Raw genomic sequence first — 23,508 nt, 5'->3', positions numbered from 1 at the left:
AGGTAATTGTCAAAAACAGAGTAGGCCCTGGACGAAGAATACAACACGACTGCACCACCCAATCCGCTCCATTTGTTAGTATTCCTCAAAGAGGACCTCTGGCAGCACCCGTCTGCGTGCGGGGCGGCTGCTTTAGCGATGAGCTGCCGTTCTTTCAGGGATTTTTTTACCGGTCTTCCATCTTTCCGACTCCAATTTCTTTTTTTTACGAAGCTAACTTTAAATGCCGCTTTACCAGCTTGAACCCCCTCCATACCCCCCGAACCCGCCGTGAAGTGACGTTCAGTGCAGTCACAATATTGATACAGCGCAGCGCACTCGCAGCAGTTCAATGCAACCAATCGTTTCCCATTTCAGAGTGTTGATGAGAGACCTCGGGGAGCTGGCATTTGTGGACGCAGCCCGTGATTGATGGTGCGTCCTGACGGCGGCGTGTTTGTGTCTGTTAGTTACCAGACAGAACGAGCGGGCGGGAGAACGGCGGGGCTACGTGGGGGGGGAGCTGTGTAGACGGCTATTGATGTCTGACGTCTTCATCTGTCATGATGATCTAGACGCCGCGGGAGCTCCCCACTCTGTGCACTATCTTCATCGCCGCCAATCGAAACGTCTCTTACCTGGGCTTGGCGTAACGTAATCGTATTGAGGTTAAAGGTCAGCCGTGCGTCTCGGCCAGAAGTAGGATGAGATATTTGGTTGTGTGACGCCATCTGATTTCAGTGTGGATATTGGAATCGTCAGGAAATATTTGCTCTAGAGTTTAAACCCTGCTAGTTATCTCAAAAGCGGCTTATGCCAGTCATATTTTGGACTTCTGCTGAGATTGTTCTGTGGTATGCAAACAATTTAATATCTATGCAATTTGCAAGTGCAATTTGTAAAGACGCCTTAAGGCCAAACTAAGAACAAGCAGTGTAGAAATCCCTCTTCTTACTATTGTTTCTATTGGCTATAAATCATTGTGAAACCGTTCACTCAAGTTTTTGTTTCCTAATGAATATCAGGCCTTGGAATGTCTGGCCTAGGCAGAGCAATTTCCAAATATGGGCACGGCCTAACGTTGTGTCAACAACACCAGCCAATCAGATTAAATATCTGTCATAACAATATTCTCTCCTGAGCAAAGTCTTCCCTGCAGATTTCTGTTAATCTTTCCCATCGTTATTCGTCGGATTTCGGATAGAAGCTCCGACAGATTGCTCCATAGATTGCTAAACATTCCTTGGGCTGGTCCATTGCTTAGCTTTCTTATTCGGCAGACTACAGAGCCCCTTGTCTGTCCTGAACTCCCCCCCCCTTCCGGGTCTCAGGAGGCCTATTACTTTAGATTGTGATACCTGGATGAACACTGTACACTAGAAAGTGTAAGGCCAATGCTAAGACAAAATGCCCAACTGGTATCCAAAATGGAGTTTTGAGAGCCAGTCCGTCAAAGAAGCTCTGGCCAGAGGGAGAGGGCGGGGTGTGTTGAGTTTAAAAGGTGTCTGAAAAGCAGTTAGTAACCCGGTGCCTTATTGATGACGCATTCTCTCTCTTGGGAATGTTGCTGCAGTGCCAGGATAAAATTAGAAATGTATGTGTGTGTGTGTGTGTGTGTGTGTGTGTGTGTGTGTGTGTGTGTGTGTGTGTGTGTGTGTGTGTGTGTGTGTGTGTGTGTTTATGTGTGCCTATACATCTTCTGGTAGTGAACATTTTGACAGGAATCCAGAGGAGCAGATGTTCTGCCTGCTCTCTGGAGGAACAAAGGAGCCCACCAGATCAGTCAGCAGCATCCTCCACTACAGGAAATATAAACAGTCAACACACACATGCACGTATGCATGCGTCCACACACACTACACACATGCAGAGATAAGTAAAGACAATGCACAGAAACTTCCCAGGGGATATATATATATATATATATATATATATGCACTTATACTCACATACATTGAGAGATAGACCCCTGTGTGTAAAGGATGCAGGATTTGCAAGCCAGGGTTGTTCACCTCCCAGGTCTGTTCTCTGAGCTGGTCCGTGTGTATGCGTGCGTGTGCGTGTGTGCGCTCGCACGCGGGCGTGCGTGCGTGGTGTGTGTGTGGGTGTGTGTGACTGATCCCAAATGGAGGATGTCTGCTCAGGGTGATCTTAAGTCCTGTCGTGGATGACAGCTATCGGAGGTGAGATTTGCAATCTCAGGGTGTCTGATGTCTCGCAGAAGGAGCTTGGTTTCTGTCCAGACACAAAGACCTCCCTTCAGCTAATTTCAAGCGAGACTCTCTGGGAGAAGTGGGTCGCCGTTTCAGCAAATAATAGGATATGTGCAAGAACAGAAGCAGCGGGAGAAACATTTGAACTCTATTTTAGGCACTAAGCTGGGGCTTTTATCCACAAATAACCTTTTTTTAGTGTAACAGATTTCGGTTGTAACATGATTTGGCGTTTTCATCACGAGAAGCCAGAGCAGAGCAATGCTTTCTTATTGCCAAGTAAGTATTGACTACCAGCTGCCAAAAGTGATCACTTCAGAAGAGGCTGTCATTGAGTTGATTAGGTGGGAACAAGCATCTCTTTATTCTGAGTCGTTGCTGACCTTTTGTGTCTGTCAGCCAACTTTTAAAGGACAAGCCCACTGGGCCCATTTGGTTGTTGTTGTTGCTGTTGACAACTCAGTGGAAACCACCCACAGTGTTTTTTCCCCTGCTCATTGTGAATATCCAGTGGATAATGCTTACCTTGGGTGTGCTGCACACTACAATCATGGCTCAGTAGCACATTGCCACAATAAATTGAACCGTCAAGGTAATACCATCAGCAGAATCTTCTTTACGATTCATTTGGGAATCTTATCCGTGTTAAGCGAGAGGGAGGAAGTGGGCTAACATCCGAACAAGTGAATCCTCCTTGCAAACACCTAGAGCAGGTGAGGATGGTATCAATGATGACGGTTGCTGCTTTGGATTAGGCTCTGAACTGTATGCTATGGGTCATGGCGCATGGAGTGGCACAAAACGATGCATCTCAATTAGGGCGTTACATTCCCCAGCAGGGGTTATTTGTGTGTAAGTATATTCTTCGATATATCTAGTATACAATTTTTAGTGGTCTGAATTGATGTTATCACCTCTCTTTAAGAGTAAGTCGAATCCCGTCACGACGGAAGGAAAAGGAAACCGATGAAGATTTCAATAGACCAAGTTAGTGCCCCCCCCCCTTCTCCATCTAGTCACAAGCAGTAGAAATGAAGAATGTTGTTGTTGCCGTGGCGATCTCGCCTCTGACCGGCCCTCGGTGGATTGGGCCGTCCTATATTTCTAGCCCTACTTCTTGGCACAGACGCGGCTGTGCTCTGGCCCGGGCGCCTCACCACCACAGAGTGTGACGCGCTCGCTCTCTGTCCCCGCTCCAGGATCCACCACCTCTCCATCTGCTCCTCCTGTTATTACTCATCAGGAACTTTGTAATTCTTGTGCGTGTGCTGTGGCGTGTGTGTGTGCTGTTAGCCTCTCTGTGGCTCCCCGTGCCCGGGCCCGGCCGCCCTGATGAGATGAGAGGGCCCTGTGTGAAGGCTTTGTTTACCGGTTAAGCCCACGTTGTCTGTCTGTGTGTGTTATTCTGATGAGGTGTCCGCATGCACAGGTTTGCGTGTTTGTTTCCTTTCGTCGCACACCATGGCCTTACATTTGATATCGAATGAATACTGACCCTGCACTGATTCAATCCGTCAGCCAGCCATCGCCATCACTTCTATCACTTCATCCATCACCTTTTCGGATTTGTTTTTCTCTCTCGCTCCTGTGTCACTCCGGCGCCGTCTCTATGCATCTCCGTCTGTCTTACCTCGCACTGTGTGTGTGTCTGTGTGTGTCTCTCTGTGTGTGTCTCTGTGTGTGTCTCTCTGTGTGTGTGTCTCTCTGTGTGTGTCTCTGTGTCTGTCTCTGTGTGTCTCTCTGTGTGTCTCTCTATGTGGCTCTGTGTGTGTCTCTGTGTCTCTGTGTGTGTCTCTGTGTGTGTCTCTGTGTGTCTCTGTGTGTGTCTCTGTGTGTCTCTCTATGTGTGTCTCTCCCTGTGTCTCTCTGTGTGTGTCTCTGTGCGAGTCTCTGTGTGTCTCTCTATGTGGCTCTGTGTGTGTCTCTGTGTGTGCCTCTCTTTGTGTGTCTCTGTGTGTGTCTCTATGTAACTGTGTGTGTCTCTGTGTGTGTCTCTGTGAGTGTCTCTGTGAGTGTCTCTGTGTGTCTCTCTATGTGTGTCTCTCCCTGTGTGTCTCAGTGTGTCTCTCTATGTGTGTTTCTCCTTGTGTCTCTCTGTGTCCCTCTGCGTCTCCGGCTCTCATCACCCTGTCTGCGCCGTGTGTGTCTCTGTGTGTCTCTGTGTGTCCCTGTGTGTCTCTGTGTGTCTCTGTGTGTCTCTGTGTGTGTCTCTGTGTGTCTCTGTGTGTGTCTCTGTGTGTCTCTGTGTGTCTCTGTGTGTCTCTGTGTGTGTCTCTGTGTGTCTCTGTGTGTCTCTGTGTGTCTCTGTGTGTGTCTCTGTGTGTCTCTGTGTGTCTCTGTGTGTCCCTGTGTGTCTCTGTGTGTCTCTGTGTGTCTCTGTGTGTGTCTCTGTGTGTCTCTGTGTGTCTCTGTGTGTCTCTGTGTGTCCCTGTGTGTCTCTGTGTGTCCCTGTGTGTCCCTGTGTGTCTCTGTGTGTCTCTGTGTGTCTCTGTGTGTCCCTGTGTGTCTCTGTGTGTCTCTGTGTGTCTCTGTGTGTCCCTGTGTGTCTCTGTGTGTCTCTGTGTGTCCCTGTGTGTCTCTGTGTGTCCCTGTGTGTCTCTGTGTGTCTCTGTGTGTCTCTGTGTGTGTCTCTGTGTGTCCCTGTGTGTCTCTGTGTGTCTCTGTGTGTGTCTCTGTGTGTCTCTGTGTGTCTCTGTGTGTCTCTGTGTGTCTCTGTGTGTCCCTGTGTGTCTCTGTGTGTCCCTGTGTGTCTCTGTGTGTCTCTGTGTGTCTCTGTGTGTCCCTGCGCTCTCCGGCTCTCACCCCTCTGTCTGCGCCGTGTGCCTCTGTGTCTCAGGTGGTGCTGGCCACGCCGTCCAGGGCCGAGCCGGGCGGAGCGTAGGCTGCCGGGGGCCATGTGTCGCAGGAGGAGGCTGCTGCCCGTGGGGAGGGTGAAGCTGCTCTGCTCCCTGTACTGCTCCTTATGGTTCCTCCTGCTGCTGGGAGCCGGCTCCCTGCTGATCCTCCTGCACCTGCCCGACATCGGCATCATGGTCCAGCAGCAGACCCCAGGTCAGTACTCCACGCGCATTAGGGACTATGTCAGGGGAAAGGCCACCGGCGGTCCACTGCTACCTCAACAATGTTTCAAAATGAGTCTGACCCTTGTGCCTGTTACGACTTTCATGATATGCATTTATTTATTTATTATTATTTATTTCTGGCTGTCCATTGCTGTGGCTTCTCGTCTCCCCGTCTAGAGTGACAATGCCGGAAGATCGTCTGCGCACGCACACACACACACACACACACACACACACACACACACACACACACACACACACACACACACACACACACACACACACACACAACCTCTTTTCACCTGTGTTCAAAGGTATTAATATTACCAGGGCACAAAAGAAAATCTATTCAATCTCACCGATTTATTGAGATCCCTGTCCCTGCTTTCAGCTACGCTGAACAGCGACGCACCTTTCAAGAGTTTGCATTTCTTTAATCCTGGAGAGGATTGTGACTTTGTTAGAAAATCCATTCAATATAACCTCTGAACCGCTGAGGAAAGCCTCCTTTATATATCTCCATCGGAGAATGGCTTCCCTTGTTTAGCAATGCACTGGGCATCTTCATAGCTGCCTTCTGTAGCGTGATTTTTGGCGGCACATATGGTTGTAAAAACACTGCTTTGCTCCTCGCACTGGGCCGCTGCCTTGATTCAACTCCATCCGCCTCGTCTTCCAAATTCTTCTTGTGTCTTGTTTCAAAAGGACGTCATACACTTGAAATTTGACGGATAACGGTTTGACAGCAAAGTACGCACACAGCTCCGTCCTTTCGTGAAATAAATACGAATTTGTTCATCCAAAAAGGCTGCAACAGGCGACTATCACACAGCCTACCTTTTTTAGCCATCATCAACTTAAATGTAATAGAACAAAATAGCTCACTTGCCAGCTAGCGGTATCAGCTAATGCTCGTCTGCTGATCAGATGAATGGGCGTGGACAGTAGAACCGTAAAATGTGTGGTATGCGTGCGTGCTGTTGAAAACAATTGTGACCATAGGTGGCCGACCCCTGGTCCATGTAGGGCATGGATACAGCCCAGGCGTTCGACAAAACGACTCGCAGGATAAAGGAAGCGCTAAACATAAAGAGGCAAGCCCCATCCACTGGAGATTAAAAGACGTAAAGTGACACGCCCAAGAAGGCGTGGCCCAAGAAGGAGATGGTAAAGCTGGAGGTCTGAGAACAGCTATCTAAGCCCAGCTTCTTCAGAGAGAAGCACCTTGCTGGAAGCAAAGGAGATAAGTCATGACAGCACCAATGGGAAATATAACTGTGTTCTGCCTGTATATATTATATAGCCTAAGTAATAATTCGGCATTTCACAAAATATATTAAATGTCTCTTTAAATCAATGTCTCTAAAATGTTACTTAATGTTAAACATAACTAATTGTGCTTGGTTATAAGTCGTTGATTTGTGTATGAGCACAGGACATTGTGTGACACTCAATGAGCGACACTTAAGCTCAATGAGTAGCTAAAGGGATAAGGAAGGGAAAAGGCGGATGCTGAACATCAAACCGAATACATCATCGCGGTCTGCCCCTGTCCGTCTCAAACCAATCAAATATGTTAAATGTCTCTTAAACAAATGAAACAAGTGAAATGGATTCATTATGGTCTATGTAGTCCGTACATTTCTTTATGGCCTTTTTATTCCATTATGGTCAATATAGTTAATGTAGCACAGTTCATGTAGTCAATGCATTATAGTCCATGTAGTCCATGCATTATGGTCAATATAGTCCATGCATTATGGTCCAATGTGCTCCATGTATTATGACACAATATAGTCATGTGTTTTGATCCACGGCAGGAAATCTTAAAGTCTGAACGGCAAGCCAATCGGGACCCTCGTGTTATAAATAAAATAATACGTTATGAAGGCTGTTTTTTTTAATGCATTTTTTATGATCAATAAATTGTTAATGACTTTGAATATACAGTGTAGCTGGAGATCATTCACAGCGATCCTCCTCGGTTCTAATGCAGCTCATGTTTGCATGGTTGTCTTGGCAACGTTAACTGTTGGATAGAGTGTTGTGTGTTGGTGCTGCGTGAGTTCACGCATTAACGAAACATTAGGGAATTTGATTCTTAATCGCTTTTTTTAATCTCTAGTACTCAATTTTGACAACTTGTGTAAATGAAGTGGTAAGATTATGCATAAATAGAATATGAGTCAAATAATTCTGAACAGTTTTTTTCTCAAATGCACACACTAGACACACACACACATACACACACTCACACACGCTTACATACACATATACAGACAAAAACTGCAACACACAGCAATACAATGCAACAGCGGTAGCAAAACGGGCCCAATCTAAAACTATTTCTCACTGACATCATGAGCATGGTAAAAGATCCTAGGGCAAGTGCAAACATTAACAGCTTGACGGTGTCAAACGGTTTCGCATAGGCTCAATTTAGAAACCATCTTATTATATAGTGTGAAACCTTGTGCCTCAGTCAGTGACGTGAGACTGCAGTCTGCAAAGTGAGCATCCAGCTCATTATATCAGACATCCAGCCCGATGCAGTGCTTTAGGGAAGCCTGAATGAATATACAGGAGATTGCTGTTTTTGGAATTCGGGATTTTCATCTGTGAGAGATCACTTCTTAAAGTCCCCAGCCCTAGATCTGGCTTCAGTTGCTCTGCAGTCATTTATTACATTTATCGTTGCCACATCAACTGCTGTTTGCGAAGCAAACTCGCTGCCGACAGCTCTCCATAGCCATCGTAAACAGAAGGGTTTGTTGGATACACATTTAGGGACATTTAGACATCTACATGACGTGCCAGTTGCAGTTTTGTAGTAATTCCTGCTATTGATCTTGTCTTTACACCCGGAGGTGGTTATTTCCCCTGTTTATTTCAAACATCAGGGCTGTCGCATTAAATTCAGAGATTCAACATTATTTGAATGACTTTGAATGAAAATAAAAATTGCAGCACTGGCCGATAAAAGAAATCCACACCGATACCATGGTGAGTGCTAAGCCGTTAATCACCGAAAGCGTTTACCAGTCATCTTCATTCAGCGTCCTCCTGTCAGAAGATGTTGGCTTGGAGATCAGCATTGTCTTGTGTTTCCAGTGTCGCTGGGTCAGCCTCACCAGGGGGGGACGCCCCAGTGTATCAAGGACTCAGAGGGGGGCTGTGCATCTTATTGTAATCCCACAGAATGATTCGGTGATTTTGAAGCAGTCAGGTCACCGTAGGACTGTCATTTTGGCATGGTGATTGAGGCAGGGTGGGTGCGTGTTTGGGGGAGGGGGGGAAGTTGTTGAAGTTGTTTGAAAAGTAGAATAACTGGATCTGCGAACCAAATGAGAAGAGGCACGAGAAGAAGGACAAGCAGCGTGCAAGAGATTGAATATCGGTTCAGAACCTGAACGGCATTTCCGAAATCAATATAACCATAATCGAAAGACCGCGGATCCGAAGACAGTGTTTATGGGGTCCCTTCTGTGTGGACCGACGCTAGGGGAGAGCAAAAGAGCCTGAACTTGCTTTTTGTGAAGTCTCCATTCGCCATCGCCTCCGTTTCCCGTTTGAATCCCTCACTGACACCACCGATTAAGCAAACACTGATATTCAATCGTCCAGGGGAGAGGGTGGCCAGGCTGGCTGGGGTAGGCATGGCCAAGTCATAACAAAGGCTCCACGCCGGCCCTTCGACCAAGGCCATTCACTTCCCTGAGACTCGCACACGTTGTCACGGCAGCGGCAAATAACAGAAGTTGCGCTGAGGGAAGGGACTTTTGCAATAGCCCTGCCCTTCCTCTGACCCTACCTCGATTGTTGGTGCATCCTCGGAATGAGGGCTAGATTTCCTGTTTATTGCGTTTATTATCTAAATGGACAGTCACACACTCACATCCCCACGGCCTCATCGAGAGAGAGAGAGAGAGAGAGAGAGAGAGAGAGAGAGAGAGAGAGAGAGAGAGAGAGAGAGAGAGAGAGAGAGAGAGAGAGAGAGAGAGAGAGAGAGAGAGAGAGGTTACATACAGCAGCTTTAATAGGTAGATCAATAAAAAAAGTCCTATTTATATATCTTAGCATTACGCTTTCCACTCTCATCCAATGATTGAAAGACATAAACTATCACTTTCAGGCTATAGCTCTGAATTAAAAAAAATACGTATTAGTAGTAGTGACCAAAATAAATGTGCAGAGGCATACACTTTTATTTGTGCGGAGATTAGTATCTGCTAAAATGTTGGTTCTCCTTCCAAAACAATGCGGTTTCTTTTTTGTATTTTCTCCCGTAAAACAAAACCAATGGAAATCATTTGATATTGAAACGGGTCTACAAGCTGGATGGCTGAAGACCACGTATGCGCTTTGCGTTGGAGACGATGTAATACTATTGGCCTGATATGGCCTGATGGCAGTAGTCTCTTTACATAGGCTGGGTCGTCTCAACACATTGATTTTCCACCTCCCCCCCTTTTGCCTTTGGAAGAAGCAGATCATGTTACACGTAACATTGATTCACCCGTTAAGATCCGCCTCAGCTGGCCTTACCACTCCCTAACCTCGGAGACACTGCTCACATTGGAAACACATCTCCAGCTCCCATCTCGCTTCACACCGGCTTAACTGTTGCATCTGCTTATGGCTGACTGGGTCTCAACAACCCTAATGATTGGTTAGCATGTCAGGGAAACGGCCAATGAGAGAGCTGCCCAATCAGATTAACAAGCAGCCATCATACTTTGCACAATGCAGTGTGCAGTAATTCTATTTTTTTTATATATATATTTTTCCCCCATTTGTTAGGGTTTATTTAGTTCTTTTTTGGTGTTGTGTGTTTGCTTACGGAGCAGATGCCGGTTATGCTTCAGTCACAGTTAAATCAATGATTGCTTCCCACAAAACACTTCAAAAATGTAATTTGTAGTTTGCGAGATATGCCTGCAATGAATTCAAATGAAAAGGTAAAAAAATGAATTGTTTATGCTATGTCCTCACCAAGTGACCTTGGAACGGCCAGACATTCCCGGATTAGTAGAACCGGCCATTGCACTTTCCTGTGTTGGATAGCTGGTGCCCTGTGACACAGATGATCTTTCTCTCAAGGGAGGACAGGGGTGGCTGCCCTGTCCGTGTCACTGAGGAAGTGGACTCGGGAGAAGAACGGGTCACTGAATGAAATCAAACCTCTGGCCCAAGCACAATGTGCAGCAGATTCCATTTCCTCCCGAAAGTGACTTGATAGGGTGTGTGTGTGTGTGTGTGTGTGTGTGTGTGTGTGTGTGTGTGTGTGTGTGTGTGTGTGTGTGTGTGTGTGTGTGTGTGTGTGTGTGTGTGTGTGTGTGTGTGTGTGTGTGTGTGTGTGTGTGTGTGTGTGTGTGTGTGTGTGTGTGTGTGTGTGTGTGTGTGTGTGTGTGTGTGTGTGTGTGTGTGTGTGTGTGTGTGTGTGTGTGTGTGTGTGTGTGTGTGTGTGTGTGTGTGTGTGTGTGTGTGTGTGTGTGTGTGTGTGTGTGTGTGTGTGTGTGTGTGTGTGTGTGTGTGTGTGTGTGTGTGTGTGTGTGTGTGTGTGTGTGTGTGTGTGTGTGTGTGTGTGTGTGTGTGTGTGTGTGTGTGTGTGTGTGTGTGTGTGCGTGCGTGCGTGCGTGCGTGCGTGCGTGCGTCTATCTATTTGAGGCTGAAGAAATCATGTTACAGCAAGCTGATGACTGATTTATTGGTTGGTCTAACTTTAGTATAAAAGTACTCTGGGGGCCCCATCTAATTATTATATAGTCAGGGCTGGGCTTTCTCCCAAGGAGAGTGCTGAGCTTCGGCCAGTATAAATATCCTGGCCACAAATAGGTTGCTAATTGGAGCCCTTGGTGTCAGACACGGTGTGCTTGGACTCAAATAAACAATGACACAAACAACAACTGAAATAAGCAATTTGGAAATAGTTTTTACGACAAGAAAACAAAAAGAAGACACCTTGCCAACAGAGACGTTCGTACCAATCTCAAAAACAAACATCAGTTGTCATCGGTGTCTGACAGAAGTGAGCCAGTGAGAGCGTCATGTGTCTACACCAACAGGGTAACTATTCCGTTCTTTTGACGGGGAGCCGTTGCCAGTGCATAAATATCGGTAGGGTCATGGGAGGAACCCCGTTACCCCAGTGGCTGCTGGGTCGCTGTTTTCCCTGAGGATCAAATATTCGCCTGGCCCCAACCATGGCAGAAAAAATCAGTGGTTAAATGATTTTCAGCAGAATCCCGTGTGACCACTGCTCCGACCTGCATGTGTTCCTGGAAAGTCGGCCGTTCCAGGGACATCAGATTGTGATGTCCCCGGAGGAAGATAAAATGAGCCATGGCTGACATCGTCTTATGCAGGTGAATATGTGTTTTCCCACCACGCAGAGCAACAAAATCCCTAAACAAGATCCGACACGACACTTGCACATACCTTGCACCTGAAGTTCAGCCTGAAAATTCTGAGATCAAATATATTAAAATAGAAAATGGCTTAATATCGCTGATTGGATAAATGTATTTTCATCATTGATTCAAGGACATTTCACTCATTGATCTTTTTATAACTTCTCACTTGTTATGTGATGCATTTCAACTTTTGCCTTTGGCCAGATGCACCAGCAGTACGAGATAGTAATACATAATGAATATGAGGAATGACGTACTGAATCTAATTCAACTGAATGAGGACCCTTGAAGCCCTTTAACACTGCAGCAGTAATGAAGGGCCATGCATATTAATTATCCATACACTAGCTGAATGGACAAGGACAAACATTGCTAAGTAGGACCTCGCTGATACACTATGGGACCTCTTCAGCCAAAAAAGATGTTGATCTGAATAGTAATGGAACATTAATATCTTGGCTGAATAGGTGATGAGAACAATCTGAGATAATTACAAAGGAAAAACGTCAAGAAATGAATACAGGATATGGTCTCGACGTCAACAAATAAAAATGACTAAATAGGATTGGCTGGGCGGTGGACTATCGATGGGCGAGGAGTCTATTAGTGGTTCATTCTGTCCGTTATTAGTTTCCCGGGCTGACTGACGTGGGTGTGCTGACGGGGCCCAGTAAACATCAGATCCCAGCGGGGCCTGAGTCAGCACCGGAGCCAAGGTCAGGGCCCCTCAGACGAGATCCTTGTGAAGTAAACAGCGGTATCTCTGGGGCCTTGTTCCATCGCGCCCCCTTCCTATCCGGAGCGGTCCCACTGGTAATCAGGGAACAGACTCTGATGTGATCCGAGGTCCTCATAATCCACCCCAAGGTCAGGTTTTGTGTTTTCTCCACGTCCTCTGGGGTCCGTGGTTTTAAGTATTAAAGGATTATAAAGTGTATTATCAGAGTGCAGTAATCATGTAGTTGTAGAAGCAGGAGTAGGAGTTGTAGTATCCGTAGGCGTAGTAGGGAATAGGAAGTTCTATAAATTCTATGTTTGGAATGTGCGTGGCAGAGGCGATGTGGAGGACAATAACCTTTTTGTTATCAAGAGGAGCCGTGTCGAAGAAATCCTCCTTGAGAAGTGCAGTGGTGGAGATTCTTCGACCTCCCTCTGCTCCTTTAGAGTATTATTATCAAGCACTAATGTCCAGAGGCAGACTGCATATTAGACGGCATTAACATTGTCTGCTGCCACCCACAGAGAGAGAAGGGGAGAGATAGAAAAACACAAACAATGACACACACACACACACACACACACACACACACACACACACACACACACACACACACACACACACACACACACACACACACACACACACACACACACACACACACACACACACACACACACACACACACACAGGAACCTTGAAGTGCCAGCAGGCAGTCCTAAGAAGTCATCTCTCTCCTGCCTACACTCGGCCCGGGGAAGGCTCTGACAACTGGCTGCCTCGTCTCACTTCCTGTGGTACACCGTGTGCAAGCTAATTGGCTGGACAATACCTGTCACTGTGTGGCTTTGCTACCAGTGAGCTGAACACGTGGGCGGTTAACACACACACACACACACACACACACACACACACACACACACACACACACACACACATAAACACACACATATGTGTACACACATACGTGTACACACATACGCACACACACACACACACACACACACACACACACACACACACACACACACACACACACACACACACACACACACACACACACACACACTTACATACACAACTTCACCTATTTAAACGTTAAGAAGTATCTAGCTAAACTTCTAGTTTGGGCAAATATTTCAATGTTATTGGCAGGTCATTTGTACTGGGATGAAGATGATTGAGTACTTGGCTGTGAGAAATCAGGTCCGTCCGGTAAAGCATTGTGCCAAACAAGCTTACTGATGCAGCGAAGCCCAGAAGTCGCGGGGCTCCACATTCTTCCCTTCATATCCCCGCCTCGCCGGAGAGGAGTGAACCAGACAGACTAGCCTGTGGAACCAGCTCTACTGCAGCGGCCAAGGAGGGATCACTATCAGGGATCACGGTGGATCATCCCAGACCCCTCTGCTCTGAGCCTTCTCCTCCTCCAACAGGACTCCTCCTCCCTCCCCAATTTGAACAAAGGTCACCCATAGTTCAGTAGCAGAGTTCACAATCCCGACGACCACATCTTGAGCCGCCCCCCCTTCAACTCTCCCCTAAAGCCCCCTCGGAGCTTGTATTAAGAGGGGCCCATGGAGAATGCGATTCACAGAACCGTTCGATCCATAGATGGCTTCTCTGAGCCAACAGAGTACACCGTTGCTAATGTAAAGATCCTTTGCTTGTTGTTTTTTTTACGGTGTGTGTGTGGTAAATCACACTTGATATGCTGGCCATCGACTCTACTATGAGGTTTTGCTGAGTACATGGGAAAGGCCATAAAGGGAACGACTCCGACACTGATCAATGTGACGGCACGTTTGCTAAGTACGCACACCTTGGAATTGATAAGCGAAGAGGTACAGCAACCGAAATAATTAAAGTGCGTTGTGTATTCTGACTCTGACGCCACCTAGATGTGGGTTTCTTCATGGCATCAGGGTCCTTTGGGATAAAGTTGTTTTTTTTAACAAGGCAGGAATGACCGGACTGACCAATAGTTGAATTAAGAACTTAATGGGAGACTTTTATGAAACCTAAAATCGTTTTGGCAACCTTACGAGCACTTGGATGCTGTGTGCTTATTTCTTTGGCACCTTGGATTTTATCGTATTGTGAAGGAAGATGCGGTTTAGTGTGTGTGTGTGTGTGTGTGTGTGTGTGTGTGTGTGTGTGTGTGTGTGTGTGTGTGTGTGTGTGTGTGTGTATGTTTGTGTAGATATATATCATATTTATTTTCTCTATTTTCTGTTTGTGTGTTCTGTTTGGCAGCTGTTGATAATTGTGTGTTGTGATGAATAGCCATGGCCGTGTTTCCCCAGGTTAATGTATGCTGTGTGGCTCATAGAAGAGTGATTAGCATGACCGTATTAGCCAGATGGTCTTTTGCTTACTGTCTTTTTCCATCAACACTTGGCATCATGTTTTATCACAGACTTGCGAAAAATAAGCAAGATTGTGGTGAACGTTGGGTTATTAAATACCTCGCACTGACGCGTCAAAAAAGATCTCCCTTCTAACTGTTAAACCTGACATCGTCGGGGGAGACGAGACAGGCCTCCATATGGGGGGGGGGGGGGGGGGGTGAGGTCGCTACTTTCTCGGCCATGAAGCGGCGGTGTTGAATGCCTGCGATCGCGGGTTCCTGTTTCCTTGGCGACAGCCGAACACGTCGTCAGCGCCGCCGCCCCAGCCCACACGTTGGTCACTGGAGATCGGAGGTGGGGGGAGGAAGATGCATTGCCCTTCAGAGCGCAGCGCTCTTCCAGGAGGCCAGGCCAGCGGCCATCAAATCAAATCCGACCGAGGTGACACGTAAAACAAGTTTTTGCAGGTTTTTTTTCTGAGCTCAGCAGCGGAAAACAATAGTATTAATGTACAACTATAGTAACATTAAAATGGAAGTCATTATTAGAAGTCGCTTGAAGTACGAAACAAGTCGTTAAATATTTCCATTTACCATTATTTCGCAAAACCTGTTACCCGAGGTTTCAGAATAACTATTAGCACTATATTTAAACCGAGGAACATTCTCTGAACCCCCCTAATGAGTCTTGCGTCAGCTGACAGACTTTCAACAGGAACTGCAGGCTTGTTTTTAAACATACCATTGTTAAAAGAAAAATGTAGAATAGCTCACTCCATGCAAATTCTGCTCTAGATGCTCTCTGTTTTTTAGCAAGCCATGATGTCAGCCTTAGGTCTAGCCTATGAGGCGGTATAGGCCTACTGTGCGCATTGATTAGCTCATTCTGGAGCTTTTATAACCCTCTGACAAATATGTCTAATGGTCATTTGTGCGTCCCATTATCTCCTGCCGCAGCAAAATGATTCCCTGATGACCTGCTCGTCATTTTCACCTTTTTGAGACAAATAGCCCGTCAAGCATACACACCTCCCCAGGTTTTGTACTAATGTACTAATGCCACAAAAGAGCTTTCCTCTTGAATGATACAAAGAATACAACGCGGCATCGCATTGAAGAACTCATTTGTCTTTCAAAATGGCAGCTAGGACTGGGACTTGGACTGCGTTACGGCTGAAAAACTGCAAAGCAGCTTTTACATATTTTAAATATTTCCTAATAGTGCCTTTCAATATTTATAATACTGTCCAAAGAAGATTCTTAGTCCCTTGTTCTATGCCCTTGATAACAGCTGAAGACGGGCTCCAGTAAAGGAAGATGGGTAGCAAGTTGTCCTTTAAAGGGTAACTGGGCTCATGTGGCCACTCCCTGTCGGCCTCATTGATAATGGATAAAGGCTACAGCACTGGGCTTTGACCGTGAAGAAGACCCATACTATTACATGTTTTAAACAGCAATTGTACAGGAAACGTATCACATGTCTGCATATGGTCATCTAGTAAAGAAATCTCCTTAAAGATCTTCTAAGTTCTTCTAAGTCACCATTATTTCCACTTATTAGACAAAGATGTTGTCCGCAGTGCATCCCTTGTTGTTTTGGAGGTCCATCCCTAGCGTTCCCCCACAGCCGCTCTAGACCTCCCCACTTCCATCCCTCCATATGCGGTGGTGTGGCTTGACGGGACAAGCCACCGATTCTCCACTTGTTCCAAACAGATGAGTTCTCTCCCACTGTTTAATTCATCAGCTTGTTCTCAAACAACTCATGGCATGGTATCGCTTGTTGTTGCCTTGAACTGACGCAGGGCGTTATGAATAACACAATAAGCTCAATGAATAATAGACTGTGTGTGTGTGTGTGTGTGTGTGTGTGTGTGTGTGTGTGTGTGTGTGTGTGTGTGTGTGTGTGTGTGTGTGTGTGTGTGTGTGTGTGTCCTTGTGTTTGTGCGTGTGTGTGCGTGATACAGTGTGTGGGTGTGCCTCCAAGCTGCAAACATTTTGTGAGTAAACAGAAACAAAAGATAATACTGTTCCACTCTCTCTGTCCTAATATCTTGGTGTGTCGATTGTTTTGCAGGGGTGCAAATAGGTATAGCTATACAAGCATGACGGAACATGGAATTAGCTTGTTATCAAATGCATCCTCCTCTTCCGATGCCAGTTCTTAACTGAGAGCGTAATGGCCAGGAATATATAAGTAGAGGGTTTCATACAGCTTATTCAGAGAAACGCAATGAAGTCTTATAAATGGTAATCGAGGCGGGAGTTGATGAACTGACTGGACCCCCAAAGTAAGAAGTATCACTGGACGTATGGCTGCGGGGGAGCTGAGAATAAAGTTGTGCCTGCGCGGTGTCTCGAGGAGAGCAGTGGGTGTGGAGAAGGATCACTGCATCTCATGATGACACAAACACACAGCAGGGGCCTGAGCCTTGGGACTAGGGGGGGGGATGCTTAGATGGAGCGCACCAGAAACACGTCCTTGAAGTGACGTCCTGGAGAGAGACTGCCACAACACTCCTTTTTAAGTTTCCTCTTGATCGTTTGCTTAAGGTTTGCAAAATGTTGGGAGAGTTGTCGTAAGGCGAAGGAAGATTGTTTGTTGGTTGCGGGGGCTGTGTGTTTTGAGACTTTTTTCTTATAAACATACACTTGATTGAACTATATCTGTGATGGTTCCGGTTTGACCGTAGACCTCAGGGTCTGATCAATGAGAAATGTGCAGTTCTTGCAAGCCATGATGAGACATTGTTTTGCACTGCTGGAGAAAAAATACAATTTCCATTCAATTTCATCGAATACAAAAGGTCATCAAAACCTAAGGTAATTAATAACATAATAACAAGCGTCAAAGACCTGCCATATACCTTTCAATGTCCACCCTGAGTAAACTGAAGCTGATTAATTCCCTGGCATTGACATGATTAGACAAGCTACACCATGCAATCCTTACTGTTTGGATAGGAGTCTGTCTAAACCTCTACAAATAAATTTAATGAGACTGGTGGCAAGCCAGAATCTCAGAGAAAGCGCATTTTATTTCAATATAAATAATAAACAATACTGCTGCACTGGAAAACAGTTGACAGCCAATCGCAGACAGCCCGCATTGTTGTATGTAGGGCAGATAGTAATGTGAGGACAAAATGGTATCTTTCCCCTAGGCTGCGGTTGTCACTTTATAAAGTGAGTCTTGAGATGAGCCCCGACCAGAATGTAAGTAAGCGGGCTCAAAGAGGACACATTGTTGCACACATTCTGTTGCTTTTTTAGTGGACTGGGAAGGGAGGACGGAAAATCTAAGTGAACACAGTGTTGCCCATACTGCCTGGGTTTACAAAGTAAAAGTCCCCTGCGCTGAAGCCACTCAGCAGCTGTTCCTCTCTGAGTCACGCTAATGAAACCCAACAGTTTTGAAACATGTTACCGCTGCCCATCGCTCTCTTCTCCCCCGGCCTGTGGCGCTCCTTGTTCCCGCTTATTATGGCGCACATCTCTTCTAACTCCACTAAAAGGTATCTTTTATTGATGGATGCCGGGTTATGAATATTTGAAGCGTTTTTTTGGCGTGACTTGAAAGCCATCCAGAGGGAGCTGGTTAAGAGGAACGCCCCTGTCACGAGGGCTCTCGCTCCGTAGCCGCGGTAACGCGTTGAGACACTCGGATGGAGGCAGAGAGACCTGGGCCAGTCCCGGCCCCACGTCAAAACACCGCCGATCAGATGCGGCGCTCGGGCTTTGAAGATGCTTCACATTTTATCCAAGGTTTTCTGAGGGCCAGGGTTCTCGGAGCGCGCTCACACGGGGTGTGGGGAAGCAAGCGGCGTTCATCAACACCACCTGTCAGGATGATGTATGTAGGAGGAGGTGTATGCCGAATGTATGCCAATGTATACGTGTTGTTTTATCAGAATATTCATCTGTGGGAGGTAAATAGCCTCATTATGATGCATTTAATTATACTAAACAAATGAGTCACTATGTTTTTTTTTCTACTGGTCATTTTTATTCTACTACAAATGCTGATGCCACACTTTTGTACCGCTTTTTTTTGATGATATCCTGGATTAACTTAATCCAAAGCAAACTAGTCCAAATGTACTATTCCTTCATTTCCTTTTAATTGGTCTGCTTTTGCCACAATGTGTCTTTCCTATGAATCAAACATATGTATTTTTGGACGAGCCTGTTCTGCTTTTCCATGGCCCAATTTCAAGGAACTGGATTTCCAGGTGAACCGCATGTGTTAAGTCTGAATTCAGGCAGTGAATACCGAGCTTCTATACCAAACTTTAGACTGACCTCGGTTTAGTTACCATGGCAACTCATGCTGTGAGCCTAACCTGCAGCCAGCCCGGTATATAGCAGGTGTGCTCTTAGATAAAGCCGCTCATGGCCACAGTGGGGACTTCTGTCTGTCGTCTCATTGGTTGAGATAATTCCGCACAACTCCGTAGGGTTATCAAAAACGTAATTGAAGCCTTTTTCCTCCTTATTATCAATTGACCTTCGCAATAATCTTAACCAGACATTAACTAAAAGGCCATTTCTATATAGACATTTGATTAAAGTGTTGTTACCCATGCCTGCAATAGGCTATTTAAGAGTGATTTATGTGTGTAAACCATGACATAATGGCGTGTCCCTTTGATTTGTCGGACCTGCGGTTGGTTTTGGGGTGCAGATCTCTCCTTGCACCCTGCACCCCAGGCTGTTGGGTCTGGTGGTTTGGCAGCTGCAAGGGTTTTACTTAAGAATCATCTTTAGTATTCTCTCTGCCCTCCCTGATGACTCCAAACCACGGGAAATCGGCCCAAGGTTAAAATGAATAAACTTCATTAACATTGTTTAGTCATGCAAATTGATGCACATTCTCAAGTATTTCCCTACAGTAGGGTGTATCATGAACTAAAGCTTCACCTTTCCTAAAAAATAAATAGATTGATGTACTATAATGCAAGTTTAATTGGCAGGTAGTGAAAAACGCTGGAGGCTTCAACTAGTCTGGTAGAGCCAGCGGCGGTGTCCCGTCTTTTTCATTCCTCGACATCTGAAATCTTGCTGTTCTGAAACCAAATATCCCCCCAGTTGAGAGTTCTGGTTTGAGTTCTAAATTGCTACTTGAAACAGGGCCAGGGTAAGCTTCAAGAGTTTACATTTATAGCATTTATTGCATTCAAGCTATTCATTCAACACATGCATATTTAAAAACCTTCCCTCTAAAAAGGGTTCTAAAAATCTACAGCCCTTAAGAAGCTACACCACCAGTATTGCCTCATGGCCCATCTTGGACAAGACAATTCCTGGTAAACAAAAATCCACAGGCATGAAGAACAACATGAACAACAAACACATTGAAAACACCTACAATAAACCATGCAAAAAACAGTGTAAGCCATCAGGACACACACACACACACACACACACACACACACACACACACACACACGCACACGCACACGCACACACAGCATATCTATGGATAGTGCAATATCACTTAAGACCCCGTTATTTCCCATCGCCGATACAAAAGCAATAGAGCACGGAAGCCAGCGTCGGCAATATTGGACCCAGTGGAGCCATGCAAAGGGCATTAAAACAAGAAGGGAACGTAATGACCTTTGGGGTGGGCATCCCTCAACGTGGGGCGCAGAGCTGGCGTATTCATGGGCTCTGGAAGGCCTGGGCAATATTTTCTGTGTGTGGATTCCGATTTAAAATCACTGCCTGTGCCAGGTGTAATCATTCCTGTGAAATTAGGATAAAATGCTTATGGCGATGATCCTGTTATGCTGAAACATTTGAGCAGAATTTACACTTTAACATAAGCTACACTTAACGGCATCGCCCTTCTTGATCTTGGATAAGATAGGATTATACAAAACTCTGTGTTACCTTTTTTTCTGATTTGTTTTGGGTGTTTTTGCAACCGTTATGTCTTCTCATTCCGCACCTATTGCACTTATGGGTATCCTACCTGGGTTCAGCTTTGGGGATGATCAAAGTCTTTCATATTCTACCACCCGTTGAAGGAGGGATCCCTTTTCTGTGGGATTTGAGAAGTTCTAAAGGGCTTGAGGTCCGGATGTTATGTATAATTTGGGCCTGTGAAGCTCTTTAAATCTGAACCTGTGAACAAGGGCTTTAAAAAATACAATGGACATGACATGATTATTTAACTCTGAACAAATAAAGGGAAATACGTGTAAACGATATGGTATAAACTATAAACTGTACCGAAGTTACTAGAAAAATTAAGGGTGAAAGGTAGAGTAGGGATGTGTGTTTTCAAAGAGAATAACGTTGAGTTTGATGTTGAATGGACTACTTATGGATCTTATGGATTCGCTCACACAGGTTTCCAGTGTGTAAATATTTATGCAATCTAATAAACTGTCTGGTGTGCACACAAAAGCTTAGGTACCTCTTAAAAAGTTTTCTCAAGTGAGATTCCCCTTTTAAGGTATGTATTATTCAGCCACAATAAATTGCCCTGACTTTTTGTCTGGTCCTGTCGTGTCCTGAATCCTGATTGGCCAGGTGTTGTCTGCAGCTGTTGCTTATTATTCATCGATATCTGTATCCAGTAGTCTAGCAGTAGAGGCTGTCCTCTATTCGCCCATAAGTGGATAACGTTTCATAGTCATTGGAACACGCAGTCCAACTTCAATGCATCGTCTCCTATCTGCCCGTCATTCTTCATCCCTCTCAGAATCAATATTTCTCTGGCGTCTGTTTTGACATTGCAGCAAGTGGTTCTTCTCTGGAGCCTCTGATCTACCTTGCAGTCTCTAAGCGTCTCTCAGGGTCGCCCCTGGACTCTTTAGCAGTCAGACAGTAAAAGAGTTCCGAGAGGTGTCCCCTTTCTTAGCATGACGTTGGGGAATCAAATGTCAAGGTGCACCAAAGACCTTATCCTTTCAGTTTGCAGAAGCGGTGAGCAGAGCTTCTGTGTTTTTGGATAATAAGACCCTCTCAAATCCTGAGTCTGCAGTATATTGTGGGCGAGCTCAGCCTCATAGCTCCCCTGAGTTATTGTATTAGTTGTCTGGATAACCCCAAGTTTTGGGCTCGAAGCTCCCCAGATTTGATTGCGTGCTAGCTTATAAAAACTCTGGCTACACAACACTTCATCATCTTTGTGTGTGTGTGTGTAGGGGTCTGTGTGTGTGTGTGTGTGTGTGTGTGTGTGTGTGTGTGTGTGTGTGTGTGTGTGTGTGTGTGTGTGTGTGTGTGTGTGTGTGTGTGTGTGTGTGTGTGTGTGTGTGTGTGCGTGTGTGTGTGTGTGTGTGTGTGTGTGTGGGGGGGGGGGGGGGGGGGGTTGTGAGTATGTGTCTAAAAGCAAGTGTGTTATTTCTGTACAGCACGAACTATGAGCAGCGGCCTGCTCTTTGGTATTATACCGTAGGTGTCCATTCTCGCCAACCTCTCCACTAAAAGCCCTGTTTGTGTATTCCTGCTGTACGGAGTGCATCTGATAGGATCAGTACAGTATGCATTACCCAGCTCTTTATCTCTTGCGGAACGGGGGCCTTTGAAGTCTACCTCTATCACCACCTACCCGTCTGATAATGGTGCGCAGGGGGCTGTTTTCATAGCAGCGGATGCAGCTCATCTTCCAGAAAATATTGACTACTCAGACCCCTTAGAAAACAGCTTGATGTGGAAACCTCATCGCTGTTGAGTGTGTTGTTTGTTTATTTGTCCTGAGCGTTGTTCGTGTCGCCCGAGTTGTGCCAAGCATGAGGTCTACAGAACGCACCGGCTGAGCTAGCTTTAGCAGAAGAACAGCAAGAGCAATTGTCCGTTCTTCATTACAGTTGACCACTCCTATCCTTCAGTGGATGTGTGTGGGTAATGGGTATGTGTGTGTGTGTGTGTGTGTGTGTGTGTGTGTGTGTGTGTGTGTGTGTGTGTGTGTGTGTGTGTGTGTGTGTGAGGCATTGGTTTGTCTCTAGATGCTTACATGGATACATTAATGAAATACTATATTTACAACTGTGTGTGTGTGTGTGTGTGTGTGTGTGTGTGTGTGTGTGTGTGTGTGTGCGCGCGTGCGTGCGTGTCTGCATTGGTTTGTCTATACATGCTTACATGGATACAATAATGTGATATATAAATATATACTATATTTAGGACTGTGCGTGTGTGTGTGTGTGTGTGTGTGTACCTGTGTGTGTGTGTGTGTGTGTGCATGATGTTCCCAGGTCACCGACCTCAGCTGTGGGCTCCCGCCGACCCGCGGGTGGGGTCGGCGCTGAGCTCGGCACAACGGCCGGCCCACTGTGATTAATTAGCCCTCCTGGGGGGTGGGGGGGGGGGGGCACGCTGCCGGGGGTGGGGGCGTCAGTAAACACACCTGTTAGCCTGCGATTTAGCTGTGTCCCTTCCCCCGGCCTGATGTTCAGCTACTGTTAGCACTTTTATAGCCGCAGTTCCAAAATGTGTCGCACGCAGCAGTTTTTATAAAAAAAAAAAGAAAATGTCCAAACTTTTTCTTTATGTCGGGGAAACGGATAAGTTAGAGGAGACGACGAACAGGAGGCTGGGCGGGGGGTGACGGAGTCGGACCGGGGCGGATGTTTGCGTCGTCGGTGTGTTCTTTCGGACTGTCTTGTCTTATATCCATCCGTCCATCCAGGGGCCGCACTGTGGAGCCCCCCTGCCCCCCAGCCCCCGCCCCGCCACCCCCCGTTCTGCACTGTCGACTCTTCTCCGCTGCCAGCCGCATGTTTGTTGAAACGTCCGCGGACGGATGTGCGAGGAGGGCGGA

The 23,508-nt window shown here is 46.2% G+C and overlaps 1 protein-coding gene across 1 annotated transcript in view; it reads left to right on the top strand.

The window, feature by feature from the left end:
• Window positions 1-23,508, top strand: part of LOC132464682 (carbohydrate sulfotransferase 8-like) — a 35,460-nt gene that overhangs the window by 5,994 nt on the left and 5,958 nt on the right. Inside the window, exon 2 of the mRNA XM_060061197.1 lies at window positions 5,029-5,243. Within this exon, the coding sequence (XP_059917180.1) occupies window positions 5,087-5,243 (157 nt within the window). The 5' untranslated portion in view covers window positions 5,029-5,086. The remainder of the gene's footprint in view (window positions 1-5,028; window positions 5,244-23,508) is intronic.

This window comes from Gadus macrocephalus, chromosome 9, assembly GCF_031168955.1.
Source record: "Gadus macrocephalus chromosome 9, ASM3116895v1".
In the NCBI taxonomy this organism is placed as follows: Eukaryota; Metazoa; Chordata; class Actinopteri; order Gadiformes; family Gadidae; genus Gadus; species Gadus macrocephalus.
This window is presented reverse-complemented; position numbering and strand designations above follow the sequence as displayed.